This window comes from Drosophila takahashii, chromosome X, assembly GCF_030179915.1.
Source record: "Drosophila takahashii strain IR98-3 E-12201 chromosome X, DtakHiC1v2, whole genome shotgun sequence".
Lineage (NCBI taxonomy): Eukaryota > Metazoa > Arthropoda > Insecta > Diptera > Drosophilidae > Drosophila > Drosophila takahashii.
The window spans coordinates 1,762,334-1,781,476 of NC_091683.1; the positions used below are offsets into that span (position 1 = coordinate 1,762,334).

The 19,143-nt window shown below is 50.2% G+C and overlaps 5 protein-coding genes across 11 annotated transcripts in view; 3 read left to right on the top strand and 2 right to left on the bottom strand.

The window, feature by feature from the left end:
• Positions 1–278: 278 nt before the first annotated feature.
• LOC108058388 (uncharacterized) lies at positions 279–2,141 on the top strand. The gene has a single exon (XM_017143081.3). The coding sequence runs from the start codon at positions 317–319 to the stop codon at positions 1,871–1,873; it is 1,557 nt and encodes a 518-aa protein (XP_016998570.2). The 5' UTR covers positions 279–316; the 3' UTR covers positions 1,874–2,141.
• Positions 2,142–2,490: 349 nt separating this feature from the next.
• Positions 2,491–6,468, top strand: Lrpprc2 (Leucine-rich pentatricopeptide repeat containing 2). Its single transcript, XM_017143185.3, has 2 exons — positions 2,491–4,934; positions 5,406–6,468. The coding sequence occupies exons 1-2, from the start codon at positions 2,618–2,620 to the stop codon at positions 6,314–6,316; spliced, it is 3,228 nt and encodes a 1,075-aa protein (XP_016998674.2). The 5' UTR covers positions 2,491–2,617; the 3' UTR covers positions 6,317–6,468.
• Positions 6,469–7,008: 540 nt separating this feature from the next.
• Positions 7,009–9,145, top strand: LOC108058382 (uncharacterized). Its single transcript, XM_017143075.3, has 3 exons — positions 7,009–8,216; positions 8,269–8,468; positions 8,530–9,145. The coding sequence occupies exons 1-3, from the start codon at positions 7,176–7,178 to the stop codon at positions 8,849–8,851; spliced, it is 1,563 nt and encodes a 520-aa protein (XP_016998564.2). The 5' UTR covers positions 7,009–7,175; the 3' UTR covers positions 8,852–9,145.
• Positions 9,146–10,426: 1,281 nt separating this feature from the next.
• Positions 10,427–12,042, bottom strand: Gr2a (Gustatory receptor 2a). Of its 2 annotated transcripts, none has more exons than XM_070218414.1 (4): positions 10,986–12,042; positions 10,898–10,927; positions 10,705–10,773; positions 10,427–10,653 (listed from the first exon to the last, which is right to left on the bottom strand). In XM_070218414.1, the coding sequence occupies exons 1-4, from the start codon at positions 11,979–11,981 to the stop codon at positions 10,564–10,566; spliced, it is 1,185 nt and encodes a 394-aa protein (XP_070074515.1). In that variant the 5' UTR covers positions 11,982–12,042; the 3' UTR covers positions 10,427–10,563. The 2 variants fall into 2 exon arrangements, with proteins under 2 accessions (XP_070074515.1, XP_016998575.2); XM_017143086.3 differs by having other exon boundaries at positions 10,705–10,794; positions 10,859–10,927.
• Positions 12,043–13,888: 1,846 nt separating this feature from the next.
• The window catches only part of futsch, a 69,164-nt gene continuing 63,909 nt past the window's right edge, over positions 13,889–19,143 (bottom strand). For all 6 annotated transcript variants that reach the window (XM_070218405.1, XM_070218410.1, XM_070218407.1 and 3 more), the window contains 2 exons: positions 17,726–19,094; positions 13,889–17,359 (listed from right to left, as the gene is read on the bottom strand). In XM_070218405.1, the coding sequence (XP_070074506.1) occupies positions 17,190–17,359; positions 17,726–19,094 (1,539 nt within the window). In that variant the 3' untranslated portion in view covers positions 13,889–17,189. The remainder of the gene's footprint in view (positions 17,360–17,725; positions 19,095–19,143) is intronic.

Below are 19,143 nucleotides of genomic sequence, written 5' to 3' on the forward strand. Positions count from 1 at the left end.
TTATTTTTAAGGTTTTCCATGTTCAGCAATAACCATTTTATGAGTTTTATAAATATTTATATCAGGAATTATCCCTAATCGCTCAGAAATAATGATTATTTCGATGTAAAACATAATACTAATATTCTTTATCTTATCATTAAGGAAAATAGTATTATTTTATTGTAATATCTTATCATAAAGGATAATAGTAATATTTTATGTAGATATAGATTACAGTAGGCAAGCATATACGATCTAGTTGGCTGTTCCCAGAGCTGTCAGTCCTGTCACCCGAGGTGCTCAGTACTTTCCTCACCTATCAGCCAGTAACATCATGGAGCCCGAAGGTGCCAGTACAGCCAGGAGCTCGGTCTCCGAAAAGACGCTCGTTTCGGATGAAAATAAGACAACTGAGGCGGATAACAAGGACCAAAAAGAAGCCAAGACATTCAAGTGTCAGTGCCGCTTGTCGAAGTCGACGATCAAGATCTTGAAGAAGATCAAGAAGGAGAAGGCCAATAGGGACCAGAAGAGGAAGCAAAAAGAGAAGGCCAAGAGGGACAAGAAAAAGGGCATAAAAGTTAAGAAGCCCAAGAAAGACCCCACAGCACCCAGGAAATTTAAAAGCGAGGAGAAAGCCAAGCAGTTCTGTGAGCAGCAGCAGGCGGAGCTCCGCTGGAAGACCTTCACGGATGCGGAGTTCGCCGACTGGCGGACGTTCAAGAACAACGACTACAAGGTGCCGCTGCGCTCCGTGTTCAGCTACCTGAAGGTTCCCGCCTGTCCCATGGCCATACGCAATGAGCCCGCCAAGCCGACGGTCAGCCAGGTGATGGCCGAGCTGCTCAAGAGCAACCAGGGCGCCACCACCCGTGTGAAGATCGGGGAACAGCGCTTCAAGTGCATCCCCAACCTGCTCCGTTGCTACTCCGTGTGGTTCGCCAACCGCGACTGGCGCATGCAGAGCTTCCGCTTCGAGGAGCGCGAGGTGCCGGCCCGTGGATTCGCCGCCCTCTACGAGTGGATGCGCACCGAGCAGCTCCCGGAAGTAAAGTACGTGGTGCAGGCCATGCAGGCGGCGCGCCACCTGGGCGTCCGGCTGTGCGAGAAGGACTGCTGGCAGGTGCTGTCCCGCGAGGAGGTGCGCGAGAAGAGGGCCTTCCTCGTCTTCCAGGAGGCCAAGCGCCTGCCCGCCTTGGCCGAGGTCTGCGAATCGATGCTGGGACGGCTGCGCAACTGCTTTCTGGCCCTGGTCGGCAGTTCCGATTTCCTCGAACTGGAGGGCAGGGCTCTGGCGGTCATTCTCCGCCAGGACACGCTGGGGGTCAACTCGGAAATGGAGGTCTTCTTCGCCGTGCTCCGCTGGCTGGGCCACGCGGATGCCCAGCGGCGCATAGCCTCGCACTTGCGCCGCCTGATGAGCTGCGTCCGCTTTCATCACATGCCGCTGACCTTCCTGTTTAGTCTGCGCGAGTCCATGAACCGTGCGGATAAGGATGAGCTCTTCCGCCCCGATCCCGTGCTGCTGGCCTTTCATCGCGACCCCGAGACCATGGCCCTGCTGGAGCAGGCCATGTCGTTCATTGGGCTGCGCTCCCAGTGCGAGAACACCGACGAGCTGTTCGGCGTCTGCAACGAGCTCGGCATCGATGTGGTCTTCCCGCGCCAGTGGGTCTACCACCCCGCCTGTCCGTACCACCTCCATCCGCTGACCTTCCCCTACCAGCACCGCTTCACGGCCACCGAGTTCGGGGAGTACATCGCCAGCATCCAGGAGCAGTGGATCGACGAGGGACCCGCGGACCATGGGAAGTCGCTGGTCCTCGATCTCGAGAAGGAGCCGCTGCTGAGAAGGCAACGCGAGTGGCTTGCCTTGCAAAAGGGCCTATAACGTGTTGTGTTGTATATTTTATACGTTATTTGTTCTGTTCCTACTTTTTCGAACCCCTGATCCTACTTTAAATAGTGTTTAGAGATGCAGTTTTTGAAACCATAGCTTTTTGAACATTTAAACACCCAATTGGTTCTGCGTAACCTGCTTTGTCAAACCCCCACACAAATTCAAGTCAGTCGATCATATTTGTTTAAACAAGTTTAGCTTAAAAATTTGCTAATATTTTGATCTGTTAAAAATTATGTTTGACCAAATGGTCTTAAAATTGTATACTTGTTTTCTTATTCTATCAAATTAGGTTTAAGATTTCCAAACATTTCCAAATGTAAATAACGGAAAGTAGCGAAAAATCATTTAAATGTCCGTCGCGATGGGCAACACTGTTGCCGTTAACTTCCAACTAGATTGCGATGTGCAGCACTGTTTCCGATAGCTTCCAACTATATTGCGATGTGCAGCATTGTTTCCGATAACTTCCAATTGGACAGCACAGCTGTTTGCGGTGTGCAGCACTGTTTCCGATAACTCCAACTAGACCGCACAGCTGATTGCGGGCAGCACTGTTTCCGATAGCTCCAACTAGACCGCACAGCTGATTACGGACAGCACTGTTTCCGATAACTTTCAACCGGAACGCACAGCTGATTGCCGGCGCGTGTTGTTTTCTTTTATCGAACTTAATTCAACTTGATTTATTTTAAGTTTAGTGCGTGAAATTGAAACTGAATGAAGTAGGCCGAAATGCAGCGAGCTAGACTGTTGCAGAGTGCGTGGCGGTCAGTGGCGCAGCAGCTGCCGGGACGCCGTGCCTCCTCCGTCAGCCTGGGACTGCGTTATGCAATGCCGCCGGCTGGCGGTCTTCCGCCACTGCATCCTCGGCGCTTTCTGGCCACCAGTGGGATCCTCGCAGCGGCGGACAAGAGGAACCGGCGATCCTCCGCCTCCGAGAGACCAGAACTCAACCTGGAGGACGTGTGGACGCAGCTGGAGTCTTACTACCAGCAGCACGGCCTGCTTAACTACGAGCACTGCCAGCGGCTCCTGGAGCAACTGCAGCGCACGCAGGGATCGGGATCAGCAGCCGTAACCCTTGAGCAGCTGCACTTCCTCCTCGGCTCCTGTGTGCCCGAACTGCTGCCCGCCCAGGGCGCCCAGGAGCGCCTCCAGCTCTTCGAGGGCCTCTGGCGGCAGCTGCTCAAGGGATCCGTTCCCACGCTGCCCCACTACCACACCCGGCTGCAGGTGCTGCGCCAGAACCGCCTGCCCCTCGCCGATCATCGTTCGCTGCTGGCGGAGATTGCCGTCTACCACGGATCCTCTGCGGATGTGGAGGCCCCGCTGTACAGTGACCTCCTGGATGTGGCTGGATCATCGGGCAACATGCGCATGGCCACCGAGCTGCTGGCCGAGATGCGGCAGCGCAGCTTTCCGCTCACGGAGCGCAACTTTCACGCCTTGCTACTGGGACACGCGCGCAATGGAGATCTCCCTGGGGCAGAGTCCGTTTTGGCCAGCATGCGGGCGGCTGGCATCCAGGATAAGGGTGGCGCCACCCAGGCCCTGTGGTTCGAGGCGCTCGTGGCGAGCGGCCAGCTGCAGCAGGCCAAGGAGCTGCTGGCGGAGGAGCAGGGATTTACTGCCCCACAGCTGCTGCAAATGCTGCGCGGAGTGCTGCTCACGGGAAGAAACACCGAGGAGACCACTGAGCTCGCCCAACTGGTGGTCAAGGAGCTGCCGCGTGAGTTTCTCTCGGGCTTGGACCTGCCACCCGCCATCCGGAGCCTGTGCATCCAGCTGGTGCACCAGGGACGCAGCCAGGTGGTCATCCAGCTGGTGGCCGCCCTGCCGGCGCCCCAGTTTAACCTCCAGAATCAAAGCAACAACCAGAATGTCGACGAGTACGGGGCTCTGCTGCTGCAGGAGTTCTTCCGCGCCCATGTGCCCCTCGAGGAGACGCTGCAGTTCGCCCGGCAGCTGGTGCAGCGCCAGCAGAACGGTCGCGCCCTGCATTTAGTCACCGAATTGGCCCTGCGCCGACTGCCCTCCGCGGCGCTGCAGTGCCTGGAGGCGTTGGCCGCCAGCGAGGAGCTGCGGCCGCACTACTTTTGGCCCCTGATCCTCCACCAGCAGCGGCGGGAGGGCGAGAGCGGCATGCTGCGAGTGCTCGCCGAGATGCAGCGACTGCGCGTGGAGTGCGACGAGGAGACAGTGCGTCAATACCTGCTGCCGCATCTCCAGCAGACGCTGCAGCAGCCCCTGGAGGCGGTGAAGGCCTTGGAGGCGGCCGGAGTGAAGCCATCGCTGACCTTGGGACCCACAGTGAGCCACCTGCTGCAGCAGCAGCATCAGATGGCGGAGGTTTTAGAGCTCCTCAAGCGCTACCCCACTCGTTTAGAGCTGGGAACGCTGCTCCAACCGCTCACCTCTTTAGCCGTAAATGCGCGTGCCACCAAGCGGTACGAACTCTTCGCCAAGGTGATCCAGGCGCTGCAACAGAAGGCGCTGCAGCGAACGGAGGACTTTGTGGGCTCGCTGCTGCTGCAGATGATGGGTCCACAGACGCGTCTCCGCCAAGATGCCGCCTCTCTCAGCCGCTTCCTGCACGAACTGCGGCGTTTGGAGCTGCAGATCTCTCCAGCAGCCGCTGAAGCTCTCCTCTCCCTTGCCCGCCAGGCCACCGAGGACTTGGATTTGGTGCAAGACATAGCCAAGACGCTGCAGAAGATGCGCCACAACCAGCTGACGCTGCCCGCGGATGCAGCCGGCGGCGGAGGCTTCATCAAGCATCCGCGCGACATGAGCCTGGATGAGCTGGAGTGCCACCTCGTGGAGCTGGAGGCCAAGCAGCTGAATCCGCGCGGCGTGCTGCGCCGCCTGCTGCAGCTCTCGGTGCGCAGTGGTCGCCTGGAAAGGGCCCAGCAGTTACTCAGCAAGTGCCAGGCCCTCAAGGTGCAGACGAGCGCCGGGATGATGGCCTCCATTCTGGACCTGCACATCAAGCTGCGCGATTTGCCGAAGGCACAGCAGAGCTTGGAGCAGCTGAGCAGCAGCTATCCAGGTGGGGAAACCTATAGTTTAGCCGTAGAGTAAAAGGGTATATTGTATTCGTGCAAAAGTATGTAACAAAAAGTCAATATAGCCATGTCTGTCTGTCTGTATGACCGCTAAGATCTCGGAAACTACAAAAGCTAGAAGGTTGAGATTTCCCACACATATTCTTGGGCTTTCTACGCAGCGCAAGTTTATTTCAGCCGAGGGCCACGCCCCCTAACGCCCACTAACGATAATCTTTAAAGATTTCCGAGAAGTTAATATGCCAAATTGTTGTGTATATTCATACCTATCGAAATGTAGAAGACATTTTTCAAATCGGACCATTCTATAAAAAGTTATGCGTAGTCTAAATTGTATATATTCATCTCCTTCGCACTCTCTTAGCTGAGGGACCGCTATTAGATAGTCGGGACACCCACCCGACTATAGCGTTCTCTCTTTTCTTCCTTTAATCCTTTTACCCTCTCCTTTTCAGCCTTTCAGATCGACGAGCACAAGGTGATCGACTTTGCCGCCCTCTTGGTTCATGGCCAGCAGCTGGAGGCCGCCAAGCAGCTGCTCCAGCGACGCGCCGAGCAGCACAAGGTCGTCGGCGGCGACTATGTGATCAAGAACGTGTGGCAGCTGCTGACCAATGTGGCGCAGTTAGCCGCCCAGGCTACAGAGAAGCCATCGACTAATCTCACCCGCGAGATGCTCGAATTCCTGCGGAATCTGGGCTACTGCCAGTCGCACAATGCTCTCCTGGGACCCGTGGTGCGCGAGTGGCTGCTTAAAGGCGACCTAGAGGCCGCTGTGGCCGAGTTCCAGCGGCTGGCCAGCCAGCACAAGCACACGCCGCTGCAGTTCGAGCTGCTGTCGCTGCTGGTGCGCCTGGGCAACGGGGATGAGCGGGAGCTGGCCCGCTTTCCGGGCACCACGGCGGAGGCGGCGCAGCAGCAGCTGGCTGCGGTGACGGCGACGGTGAGCCGCATTCATGGGGCGGCCAACATGAACAGCGCTTTGCTGTTGGCCCTCGCGGAATCCGGAAAGGAGACGCAGCTGCGGCGGCTGATCATCAACCCTGAGTTCCGGATCAATCACGAGCTGCTGGTGAAGAACTGCGAGCATTTGGGACAGGAGGGAGCCGTGAGGACGCTCCTCCGACTGGCAAGAGGCGTCAGAGGAGTCCAGAGGACCATTGACGAGCAGAAGATCTACGATCTACTGCTGGCACAGTTCTGCCGCAGCAACGACTACGAGGCGGCGCTGGATCTGTTCGAGCGCCTGGAGGCCGACGACGAGCTGAAGGTGTCGCAGGAGTTCCTGCGCAACCTGGTGCAGCTGCTCCAGTTGAACCGCGTCGAGATTCCCAGCGGCATCGCCCTGCGCGCCCAGATTAGATAGTGCCTATGCTAGTTGTAAATAAATCGAACGATTTAATGTGTAATGTCTCGGTTCAGAGTGTCTACTTGGCTCTAAAATGTTAAAAACTATTCATTTATTTATTAGAGTATCAATTTTGACACAATAATTATAGAATAATTATGAAATTGCAACGGTTTAAAGTCATCTCTGAGACTATTTAGTTAATTTCGATGTATTAATATTTGATTTAAATTAGGCTTCATTTTAAAATCAAATTTTAGCCTATTAGTTAATTACTTAATCAATTTCGCTGTAGTAAGCTTAGATATAAGGCCAATTTGAAAGTGGCGCCAAACTCACGGTCACCCTAAAGCTCAGTTTCCAGTGCCCAATCGCGGTCTGGCAACGCCAGCTGGAAACGGTAAAAGGCCGCCATCTTGGAACCGCCATTTTGTTTGTTGTGGTTTGGCGATCTTCGCTTTGGATTTTGCATTTCTGGCGAAGATTACGCATTAGTTTGTCCAGATGTGGTTCCTAAAACTGCTGCCGTGGCCTCCGAAAAAGTGCATCCCTTCGCTGGTGACCCGCTTATATGGAGATCTTCAGAAAGGATGAACCGGCGGCGCTTCTTTCCTGATCTAAATGAGATTCACCTGCTCATCGTGGGATCCTTTGGATTCTCCCCGCTCCAAATCGGAGTAGGCCTGGCAACTGGGCAAGGAATTCCGGCCCGACGTCAGCCAGCGATTGTCACTTTTGGGATCGGAGAATCAACAGAAAGTTTTAAAGCACGTAGCATACACTAGTAAATCACTAGCAGCTGCTCCGAACGCCACACTCGCGATCTAAATTTTAGTACTCATTTTATACCTTCACCTGCGTTTAGCAATCTGCGTGCATGTTGCGAGCCCTTCTGCGTCCCAGCATGAAGCGTTTGTCCCGCCGGCCCGTCTCCGACGAGCAGAAGGCCCAGGCGCAGGCACAGATGCGCAGCCAGAATCCCAGCGAGAACACAGACCAAAACCAGGACCAAGAACCCATAGAGATCTACCTGTCGGTGGCCACCGTTTCGTCGCTGCCGCCCACGCAGTCGCGTCCACAAATGCAGGCTCCTCTGCCGGAGGAGCAGCAGCAGCAGCAGCTGGAGAAAGAGAAGGAAAAGGAAAACGAACCGGAGTCGGAGGTGGGCGCCCAGGGCGACAACGAGCAGTCGGACAACGAGGCGGCGGGTCCAGCACCATCAGTTCATCAGCATCCCACCTCCGAGGACCGTCCTGATCCCGCCCAGCTCAAGGTGCTGGCCGGACGCCAGCAGATCGCCAGACTGCTCACCCGCTTGGGGGACGGCGACGGCGAGGGCGATGGCGAGGCCAACCAGATTGTGATGGAGCTGCTGGACAGCCGGGATGGCTCATCAGCCATTGAGCGCGTCTCCGAGCAGCTGTTGCGCGTGCTGCGCGAACAGACGCTCAGCGAGGCGGGCATTTCGTGCGGCAACGAGCGGTATCGCTGCTTCAAGTGCGTGCTGCAGAACTACGCCAAGATCCATGCGGCGCGCCACTTTATGGAGCAGCTGCCGCAGCTGGACAAGGAGCAGCAGCAGCAGCAGCAGGATGCGGATGCGAACGAGGAGCAGGAGCGAGAGCGGGAGCTGTTCGCTCGCGTTGTGGCCGAGGAGGTGCTGCAAATACCCGAGCTACTGCGCCAGCTGTGGGCGTCGCTGGAGAAGATGGAGTTCTTCAACGAGGACACCGCCTTCAAGGCCTATCTGGAGGCGCGGCGCCACCCGCAGGCGCGCATTCTGTGCGAGCTGATGCTCACCCGCATCTCGCGCGTCTTTCTGTGCATTGTCAGCTCCACGTTCTTCCTGGACTTTAGCGAGCACGAGCTCACGCACATCCTGAGGAACTGCTACCTGAGTGTCAACTCGGAGATCGAGGTGAGGGTATCTGATAATATTCTAATATAATGTATAATAATATATCCAATAGATATTCCTCTCGGTGATCCTCTGGCTGGAGCACAACTGGTGCGAGCGCGGCGACTGCGCCGAGCGCATCCTGTCGGAGGTGCGCTTCTCCCTGATGCCCACCTGGTACCTGTGCACCCTGGACAGGGCCAACCGCTGCCGCCACTTTTCCCGGGTGATCAACAGCCCCGGGGTGCAGCGAATGATTGCCCAGGGATTGGAGTGGGTTCTACCATAATCTTAATCTATTTGTATGGAGTTATTTAACTGCTGTCTTCCCTAGGGATGCCGTCACCCTGCAGAGCAAGCCCCGCTCCAGTGGTGCCGCTGGAGGAGCTACCAAAACCACCAGAGCTCCTCGCGCTGGCTTCCCGCTGCTGCAGGACGAGGAGAATCACTTGGCGCGCGACTGGATCGCAGATACCGAGTGCCGTCACCACCACAAACGCCACTGCGAGCGCTTCGTTTACCCCACCTACGATGTGTTCAAGGAGTACCTGGCCAGGATCATTTGCTGTGCGCCCAACTACTGGCGCACCTTCCGCCCGGCCCAGGAGGTGTACCGCAGCGATTTCCGCTGCTGCCTGCCGCCTCACTTCAACTAGCCGTTGTCCATCGGCCACCTGCTCTTTTCGGCTCTGCGGTTCAAATTTTACGTGCAATCCTGATCATACATCCTGTCTGTCCCCGTCCTTTTAGCAACTTAACCCGGACTTTATAGAGGGGACCTAGATAACTCCCGCTGATTCCATCGCAGCCCACTGGCCAAGTGTCCCCATATTATCAATTATTTTCCATATTTTTCAATAGGAAGATGAACAACCCACAACCCATACGTCACGTTTTATATCAATAAAATTGTTACAGCTGGCTATGAGATACCAGGCGAACAGAAGCGAGTAGCAGGTGTCCAGCGATCAGCTGATCGGTTTATTCCACTCCCACTTAGGGATGGCCCTTCGGCGGCACGCTCCATACAAACTCGTGACTTTCGTGCCCAGTTCGTAGCACGAGCACAAGAACAGCGTGGTTGCCCATCCCTAATTCGGGCTTTCCTTTCAACTAACGGTTGTCTTCTAGTAAGCTTGGCTCTGATTGGTCAACTCCTGGCTTCCAGCCGCCATCTTGAAAAAAGAACCGTTATGTGAGAGAAGTCACAAATATCAGCAGCGACCTACTACTTTTCTGCTGATTCTGTTCGCCTGGTGTAAAAATCAGAAAATTTGTTTTGAAACGCACAAGTCGAGGATTACGGTAAATTTGGGGCCGAGTTGTGGCCAATTTGGACCGCCAGATCGGCCAATTTCTCGAATTTCTAGTTTTGAGGTACCAGGCGAACAGAATTAGTAGTAGGTCGCTGCAGGTAAATAAGAATTCCTGTGACGTCACTATCCAAGTATGATCCTATTGGTCAATGGCTGGCTTCCAGGCCGCCACCTTGAAAAAGAACCGTTATGTGAGCAAAAACACAAAAGTCAGCAGCGACCTACTACTTTTCTGCTGATTCTGTTCGCCTGGTGTTAAAAATCAGAAAATTTGTGTTGAAACGCACAAGTCGAAGATTACGGTAAATTTGGGGACGAGCTGTGGCCAATTTGGTCCGCCAGATCGGCCAATTCTCTCGAATTTCTAGTTTTGAGGTACCAGGCGAACATAATTAATAGTAGGTCGCTGCAGGTAATAGTGAACTCCTGTGACGTCACCATAGAAGTATGCTCCTATTGGTCAATGGCTTGCTTCCAGGCCGCCATCTTGAAAAAAGAACCGTTATGTGAGAGAAGTCAAATAAAATCAGTGGCGACCTACTACTTTTCTGCTGATTCTGTTCGCCTGGTGTTAAAAATCAGAAAATTTATGTTGAAACGCACAAGTCGAAGATTACGGTAAATTTGGATCGTTTTTAAACTGAAATTTGGTCAAATGCGGGGGATGACGAGGCGATTTCTCGATATCATGCCATTAAAATGTAGCATACATTTGCGGGTTTTGCAGCGGATTGGATTTTTCGCCGTTTCAGCTGTGAGCCTTGGATTGCAAAATTAAAAATTGCCAAAAATTCAGAAAAAATAACTTTAGTCCGTTTTAAACTTTTTTATCAAGTTTTTTATTGCTAAAAATGGTAAAAATAATTTAAAAAAATATTTTTCACATTTTTATTACAATAGTTGAAAACAGGCAAACAATTTAATCTTTTTATACACATGACATGCAAAAAATTATAATTATTAAGGTATACAATCAAAAGGACTTTTTTTGGATGTAAACTAATACTTTTTGGATTCGGTGCATAAATTGCGGTTTGGTTACGTTGCAGCAGCTACTCTCCATTCGATCCGCCGCCCATGGTGGACTCGCTCATGTGGAACTGGATCAGGATGATGAGGTATGTTGTGGTGGCGCCCACAATCTGGAAGACCGGGCTTTAGCATCAATCATATCCTCACTTAATCCCACTCACCGTGTAGAGAAGGGTGCAGTCCACGTTGAAGAATCCAGCGGCGCTGAAGTGGAGCCGCTGGTGGAGCAGCTGCAGCGAGAACTGGGTTATCTGGGGGAGAGATTTAAGATTAGGGTTTAGTGACTAGGTGAAGGGCAAGGAATGGACTACCCACCAGAGCGTTGTGGCACTCGTTGCGCAGATCCACGCTCACCTGGTGCAGGCACAGTGCCAGGCGAGTGGCCTGGAAGGCAAAATGGATTAGGTGCAGAGCCAGGATTTAGGATCTGGGATCTACTCACACACTGGGCCGTTCGGTCGCAGAGAAGCGAGAGCACGAGCACGTTGCCCAGGTGGGGGGCAGACCACACGGCACTGGCGACTATCTGCAGGATGTCGTAGGGGGAGGCCGCCGACTGGCGGAAGTTGAGGAACATCCAGTAGCAGTTGGAGGTGATGGCCAGGAAGTCGTTGCCCACCTGGATGAGCATGGAGAGGCCGTAGCAGCGGTTCAGCAGGGCCACTAAAGCCCAGACCCGTTGGTAAACGAGCCGCACGGCAATCAGTTGCTCCATGGCCGCCTCTTCGACATCGGATTGTGACTGTGATTCCTCCTCCTCCTCCGAGGAGCTCTTCTGCTGCAGCTGCAGCTGCTGCAGGGCCACAAGGAGCACTTCGAGGCGCTGGCGCACAATCTGGGTGGCGGTGAAGATCTGAAAGTAGCGCAATCCGCAGACGAGCAGCGGCAGCAGGTAGCAGATCCAGTAGACGGGGAAGCTGGTGCCCGGGGCGAGCAGCTTGGCTCCGAGGATCAGGATCTGGCTGACGGCATAGCCCCACAGCATCCAAACGGCGCGGCGCGTCGTCTGGCGACGCATCTGGAGGCGCATGGCCTCCACGTCCACGCGCAGCGCCTTGGCCAGCTGGTGATCGATCTCGCCCAGCTCGGCGAAGAACTCGCGCTGCACCTGACGCTGCCACAGGGCCTCCAGCAGGGCGGCCAGGTGGGCCACCCGCATGCCCACCAGCTGGATGAAGTCCACCGTGTGACCAATGCTCGAGATAGCCGACTCGGAGTCCGCCACGGAGTTCGCCACCTGGACGCTGCTCTCCTGGAAGAGACCGTAAGCGGTGAAGCCGCTGGCAGCCGTTAGAACCGTCCAGCCGTAGAGCTCCAGCCAGCGGGATCGGCGGAGGAGGACGCCTTCGGTGTCGGGCGGTGGGACGAGGCGCCAGGGCCACAGGTTGCACACCTGGCAGACGCGGTGGAGCGGCTTCAGCGCTCTCAGCGTGTCCATGACCAACTATTATATCTGATTCGTGTTTGGTATCTGCAACTGGAAATGGAGGAGATATTAGTTAGATACTGTATCTCGGAATGGATATGGAGAAGATATGTATTAATTCGATTAGGTTATCATTTGCGTGTTCCGCTAATGGAGTGGGCACAAGGGCGGTTCACATTTAACCCGCCTATACGATGCGTATTACGGCATTTCAGGTCAGTAAAATGTTTTGCAAAATATTTATAGTTTATATAGTGACTTTAAAGTTTATCACTCATACGCACTGTTGCCTTTGATCAAAATGGGCCTAGATTTTAACCATACATTTGCGTTTTAAACCAATTATTATACCAAAATTCATAATTTGACTAGGCTAGAAATAGGAGAACGATTTTTTTCGTCTAAATTCTGTCAAACGTGTCGTATGAGTAATTTTTAACTTTTTTCGGATTTTCATTCGTAATTTGGACAAATCGAGGCCCACAAACTAACAATCCCTATCACTTTTCGAAAAATTTAATTTTTCACAAATTTCGCATTTTTGATCATGATTTTTTGTTTTTTTGGGGTAGAAATCTTGATTTTTGGTAAAAATTTGATTTTTTATTATAGATTTTTTGCTGTAACTTGGACAAAAATGGTCTCAAATCAAAAAGGCGCACTGTTTTGTGCAGCTTACGACCTTATAATTAATATCAGTGCACTTTGCGACCGATTGGACAAAATTAATTTTTGACCCAATTTTCGCTTTTTTTGTATCATGATTTTTTCAAAAAATGGAAAAAATTAAAAATTTTCAGGTTTAAATGCCAATCGATTGGGAATTAAATTACGAGTTCAACGAGGTATGACATTCCATATTTGGACCATTATTTCCATTTTTATGATGAAAATACTAACAGTAAATACAACTTTTTTTGGGTGAAAAATCAAGCTCTTGATTTTTGGTAAAAATTTGATTTTTTATTATGGATTTTTGGCTGTAACTTGGTCAAAAATGGTCCCAAATCAAAAAGGCGCACTGCTTTGTGCAGCTTACGACCTTATAATTAATATCAGTGCACTTTGCGACCGATTGGACAAAATTAATTTTTGACCCAATTTTCGCTTTTTTTGTAAGGGGTACCATCATGATTTTTTCGAAAAATGGAAAAAACTAAAAATTTTCAGGTTAAAACGCCAATCGATTCAGAATTAAGATAGGAGTTCAGCAAGGTATGGCATTCCATATTTGGGCTATTATTTCCTTTGCTTCGGAAAAAAAACTGATAATTTAGGGTCGAAATATGAATTTTTTTTTCGGATTTTCAGTCGTAATTGGGACCAAGCAAGACCGACAGCTAAACGACCGACTGTTTTGAACACATCAAACATAGAGGGCACACATCCACGTTTCAATTGGCCCAGTGGCCAATCCAGTGCTCCTTGTGATCTGAGTGTCAAGACTCCTTGAGTTGGGAGCTGAAAGTCGAAACCTCTCAGTTGATAAGAAAAATTCGAAGTAAATCATCGAAATCATGGAAGTAATAGCAAATGGAAATAACCCCAGTCTATATGGAGATAATCGTGAGATATACATTAAGGACAGGGACTTTTACCTGACCATATACACAGAATTACAGTAGCAGTAAGTATCGGTTATAAATGTATATAGATTATAACTTACCACTTTCTTGCAGGACAAAATAAAGTCTGAGGCCAGAAACCAACCAAACGGACCAACTTTGGACGACTGGCGGATGGGATTCGACTGCCGGACTTGCCATGTCGCCGTCATCCATCATGATCCATTAAATGTCCATCAATGTCAGGCCATCAATCAAGAAATCCAAGGTGGGTCCGGGTCCCTTCTCTATAAATAGAGAGCTGGGAGCCTGGTGACTTGTAACTTGTGACTTATGAAAAACACACATCCGGGCTTCACATAAATACGTTTATTATAATTTCAGATTTTGTTTTTTTGGAAATAGTTCTTGAGATAAGCTTGACGTTTCATAAAATGTAATACATATATATTTCTTCGCGTTAACCTCTGCCATTAACCATTATATCGGATCTTTGTGCTGGCTTGCTCTCTCTATCGCTCTTTCGCTCTTTTGCTCTCTCGCTCTGTCCTAATTACTCGCTTCCCGGTACACATATATCAATAGCTATAGGCTATAGTTATATGGCCTGGCCAATATCATCCAGTTAGCCAGTTAGCGATACTCCTTCGGTTCGGCTATTTTGTTTGTAACAATTTTTGCTTTCTTACTTTCTGCATGCACTTTGCTGTACTAATGATTATATAGAGCAGACGCCCAGATCCACAAACACCACATATCATATCATATATCATATGGCATATAACATATATGTTTGCGGGGGTGTCTGCGTTTAGTATGTATATTTGATTTAAATCGAAGCTGCTAAAAAGTAAAAGCAAATTCAACAAACAAACTCTCATAGGTCATACATATCGTATTTGATTCTTAGACTAATATAAGGTATGATGCAGATATCTGTTTGTTCTCTGGATATAAGGCAAATGGATACATGTGCGTGTGGTGTGTGGTGTGTGGTTTGTGGTGTTATGTGGGTAGTGTATATGGTGTATATAGTCTGATCTGATTGATCTGATTTGATAACGTAACTCAAGTCGCAAACAAAACGGGGGCAAAGTTAACAAGTTCTCATATTTTCTCGTATCTTAGGGGAAATTCGTTTTGTGAAAGGCAAAAAATGTCTTCTGGCTGGGAGAAGAGTTCTTTTTTTTGTTTTTGGGTTTTTCGTTTTAAGCAACATCAATACGCTCAAGTACATATATATATATAGTGTATATAGTTCATGTGTGAGTATTCTTTATCTAAACCTTCTTCGGTTTTTTTTTGTTTTTTTCTTTTGTAGTTTTTTAGTTTATGTTTTGTTTCGCTTAGCGCACGAATTTGGAAAATAATTAATATATATTTAATAAATTTGATCTTTTTGGTTTTTTCTCGGTTATAAATTTAAAATCCTTGAAGCGGAGACTGCAATGCTACTCAATAATCGAAAGACGCTCGATCGGTATATATCGGTATCGGTGATCAGTTATCGGTGATCGGTATTCAATATCCCAATATCCCAATCGCATGTGCTGCTGGTCGGACGGGGAACGCGGTTTGGGATCGATAACGATATCGATATATGGATGCGGATTGAACCCAGGACCAATGGATAGGTCCTATATGGACCCCATCCCCATCGAATGTCGTATCCCCGCCCCTCTTAGCCCTACGTGTGTATAATTTTGCTTAAATTTCGCTGGTTGCTTATCAAACGGTTGTAGACTGGACGGTTGCCAGTGACTGTTGTCTGTTTTTCAGTTTTTTCTATTTTTCTGTTGCTGCCTGTTGCTGTTGTATATATAAAAAGCAACTCAAAAATATACGCGTAGCCTAAAAAGTCTGTCTCGAGTTTAATTTATAATTGTAACTGGCTCTTTTGGACTGTTTTTTGCATTTTATTTTTTGCTTTTCCTTTTGCTGTGGCCTCGAATTGCTTGTTCCGCTTTTTAATGCGGTTTTACTGGTTACGTTGATTAAAATTGCCTGTGTTCTCGTTACTCGTTTCTCGTTCTCGTTCTTGTCTGTTCTCGCTGCATATTTATCTTGTTTGTTTGTTGCAAATTTGTTATTCTATGACTATGAAAAAGTAAAAAAAATATAGAAAAATAACCTTCATTCACTTTGTGTACTTCATATTTATTCGTATTTAGTTATCGACCCTCTGCTCATTCTCATACTCGTTTTTGTCTCACAATAGCTGTTTCACTCCTGTCTCTGACTTCTCGTTCCATTCCATTCGAACCCAACCTTAAAACCCAGCCCCATTCCCAACCCACCCAACCTAAGTTCTATCCCCATCCCTAACCCACTCAGACACTTGTAATCCTTATAGTAATAACATCAGCATTGACTTTGTCGTCGTCGTTTACCGTCCAACTCCTCATCTTATTATTCCACCATCGATCTTCCAGCAACAGCATCGAATCCTTTGTTCTCCTAGCTACATCACCTCACCATCCCAGTTCTTGTCTCCATTCCTCTCCTCTTCTCATTCCCATTCTCTTTTTTTAGCTCTCCCATATTCGGAAGTGGAAGTGTACGTATATCGGTCGCTATAGTTTCTTGGGTTATATATAAGTCTTTCTGCGGCTGCCTGCTGGAACAACGAAACCGAACGCAAAATATAACAAAACGAAACGAAAAGGAAATTAATTTGTGAGAATGAACTACGAGCTTAAATTATTCAATAATTTGGGCTACGGATATTTGGGTTTTCTTGGGGGAAAGGGTAGATCGTAGATCGTAATTGTAATCGCTTGCTAGCCTTCAACATTTGATTAGGTTTAGTCCGAAGGGCGGTTAGTGGATCCGCCTCCGATCTTCTTGTCAGTATTATGATCGCTTATTATCCTACGGCTACAAAGCGCTTTCGCAGTTAGCTGATGCTCGCTTTAAAATTCGAATACCTTTGGTATGGGCATACTCATACGCAGGGTTCGTAAAAGTTTCGACTAATACATATTATTAAACATGAATATTAATTTCTTTATATATAGAGAGTGTCTTTTTCTTTCTTCGTTTTTGTTAGCTTTTCTCGTCTTTTTGGTTTCTTGGTTTTTTCCTTTGTATATTTTAGCTATGCGGTTTTGAAAACTATTTTGATCTTTGGATTACTAGGCAAGGTAGCTTGATGTTACGGTATGTTACGTCAATGAAAGCAACAAATAAGTGTCTTCTGCGTTCTCAACTCATCCACTGAGGATCTGCATTGCATTGCATTGTTTGGTAATTGTAATTAATCGCTTTAAACTAAATATTCAATTAATTACGTAGCTCTTTTTCGTGGTTTGGCAGAAAAGAAGGCGGCGAAAGCTCAATAGACGGCATTGGTGAACAAAATGGCGTCATTCGCGTGACCTCCGTACTCCGCCATATCAGCCTGCGTCCGCCTCGTTTCCATAGCCATATTGCATTGTCTGTCCCCATCTGAATTGTTATTCTTATTCTCATCCTGTTGCTGTGATCTTATTCTTATTTCTAGTCCCGTCCATCGTCCATCGAGTCCAAGCACTTTGTAAGCCATACATGAACTCGATGCTCTCCTCTGATCCTTTCCTTCTCTTCTGGTTGGGTGCGTTGTTGTTGTGGGTTGGCTTCCTTAGTCATCGTCGAATGCAATAAACAAGCCCGTGGCCTAGAACTCCAGGCGGTAGGCGGAGCACGAGGTCTCGTGGTCCTGCAGGTTGATGGTGCAGCGCGAGGCGGAGGGCGAGAGGTCGATGCGGTGCTTGGCTAGCAGCTCCTCGTTTTCGGCCACCCAATAGCCCAGCACGTCGGTGTCGTACGTGGGTATGATGGTGACCTCTGTAAAATGCAATATGTATTAGATAAAATATATATTAGGTGGAGAGGTTTAAAGTAGAGTCCTGCATGAGTACACTTGATTTGACAAACAAGTAAATTTTTTGAAAATAGAGCGAGTTAGTTCAAGTGAGTTAACTTGTTTCACTTGATCAATCGTTTTTTATTTATTTATTTATTTTTATTTTTTTTTTCTTTTTTTCTTTTTTTTTTTTTTGGTGATTTGAAATTATGTTATATCTATTTATTTTATATTAAATCTCTTGTTTTTCCCTTTGAAAGAATCAAATGAAAAATAGTGATTCCAGTTAACTGACTTGACTTTCAAGTACAGTCATGCAAGACTCTACTTTAAGACAGCCCACTCACCCAACTCCTTGTCCTCCCATGTCTGTTTGGCCTCGAGCAGGGCATCGTACACCTGGCGACTGGGCTCCGTGCCCGAGAAGACATAGTAGCGGGCCCGCACCCGCTTGAAGAAGTCCACGTGGGCGTAGTAGGAGTTGCCGTTGTGCGGCACATAGGTGAGATCCACGTAGACGGGCGCCGGCTTCTTGTTGCCCGCCTTGTTGGGCGATTCGCTGCGCTTCGTACGCAGATTCTTCTCGTTGTTCAGCCGCGTCTTGGTGGCCACCAGGCGGCGTTCCTTCTTGGGCGTGGTGCGTATATCCCCGGCACCGCCCTCCACGGGCAGAGGTGCTGGTGAAGGCAGGCCCAAGGGCTTGCCCCACTCCTCCAGCCGATCCTTGGGCAGGGCGCCAGTGGAAGTGGTACTCGCTGTGGTGGCTTTCTCCTCCTCTTTCTCCTGGGAGGCAGCTACACTGCCCACGGTGGCAAAGCCGCTCTCAGCCACCCGGGAACGCTGGACATCGCTCAGCGGGAAGCGCTGCCTTTCCGCAGTGCTGCTCACAATCTGCTCCATCTCCTCGGCCTTCGAGGGCGAGTACGAGTACTTGGCCGTCACGGAGGACATCACCTCGGCACCGCGCGCCTGCACATGCTCCTCGAGCGCCCGCTGGAAGTCCTTGTCGGCCTGGTCGAGGAACTTGTGCCCGGCCCAGGTCTGGCTGGTGCTCTCCACGCTCTCCGACGACTGCTGGCTATCACTGCCGGCACCACCCTGGATGGGAATGGGCTCCGTTCCCGAGCTCCGTTCGAAGCTATCGGGCAGGGCACCGTAGAAGGAGGTGGCCATGGGATCGGGAATAGTGCTGCGAGAAGCTGGGAGGAGGATGGAGCGCGCCGTCGCCAGCTCCTCGCTGCCATACTGCGGCGGTATGTCGTCCTGGCTCTCATCGTCCAGATCGGAGCGCTTGCTAACGCCGGAGCTGGAGTGCTGCAGCTCGTAGCTGGTGGCGCTGCGCGGTGATCCTGGGAGCAGCAGATCATCGTCGTCCTCGCTACCAGGTGTGCTGGAGCGGCCCAGTCCACGCAGCAGGGCCACCTCCTTGGGCAGCAGCTGCTGCTGATCGCGTTCGCTCTCGCTGGTGGTGCGAGTGGTGGTCACCACCACCTTCTCGCTATCCGGCTCCGAGCTATCCGTGGTGGTCACCGTCTTTTGCTCGGTCACAATCTCCTTGCCATCGGCCGAAATCACCTTGGTCACCGTGGTGATGGTGGTGGTGATTATCTTCTCTGTGCTGCCGCTGAGCCCGGTGGTGCACTCCAGGCCGCGCAGCTCATGAAGCTCGGGAAGATCTGGTTCTGCAGCACCGGCCAGCATCAGTTGCTCCTGCTGCTGGAGAAGAATCTCTGATTAAAACTCTGATATCTTATAAAAACTCATG

What these genes read in the sequence shown, in the direction of transcription:
- LOC108058388 (XM_017143081.3), top strand. Translation starts at nt 317, where the DNA reads ATGGAGCCCGAAGGTGCCAGTACAGCCAGGAGCTCGGTCTCCGAAAAG.
- Lrpprc2 (XM_017143185.3), top strand. Translation starts at nt 2,618, where the DNA reads ATGCAGCGAGCTAGACTGTTGCAGAGTGCGTGGCGGTCAGTGGCGCAG. An exon ending in GCTGAGCAGCAGCTATCCAG is followed by an intron (nt 4,935 to 5,405) that starts GTGGGGAAACCT and finishes TCTCCTTTTCAG; the next exon opens with CCTTTCAGATCGACGAGCAC.
- LOC108058382 (XM_017143075.3), top strand. Translation starts at nt 7,176, where the DNA reads ATGTTGCGAGCCCTTCTGCGTCCCAGCATGAAGCGTTTGTCCCGCCGG. An exon ending in GTGTCAACTCGGAGATCGAG is followed by an intron (nt 8,217 to 8,268) that starts GTGAGGGTATCT and finishes TATATCCAATAG; the next exon opens with ATATTCCTCTCGGTGATCCT. An exon ending in ATGATTGCCCAGGGATTGGA is followed by an intron (nt 8,469 to 8,529) that starts GTGGGTTCTACC and finishes TGTCTTCCCTAG; the next exon opens with GGATGCCGTCACCCTGCAGA.
- Gr2a (XM_017143086.3), bottom strand. Translation starts at nt 11,981, where the DNA reads ATGGACACGCTGAGAGCGCTGAAGCCGCTCCACCGCGTCTGCCAGGTG. An exon ending in ACGAGTGCCACAACGCTCTG is followed by an intron (nt 10,795 to 10,858) that starts GTGGGTAGTCCA and finishes TCTCTCCCCCAG; the next exon opens with ATAACCCAGTTCTCGCTGCA. An exon ending in ACTGCACCCTTCTCTACACG is followed by an intron (nt 10,654 to 10,704) that starts GTGAGTGGGATT and finishes CCGGTCTTCCAG; the next exon opens with ATTGTGGGCGCCACCACAAC.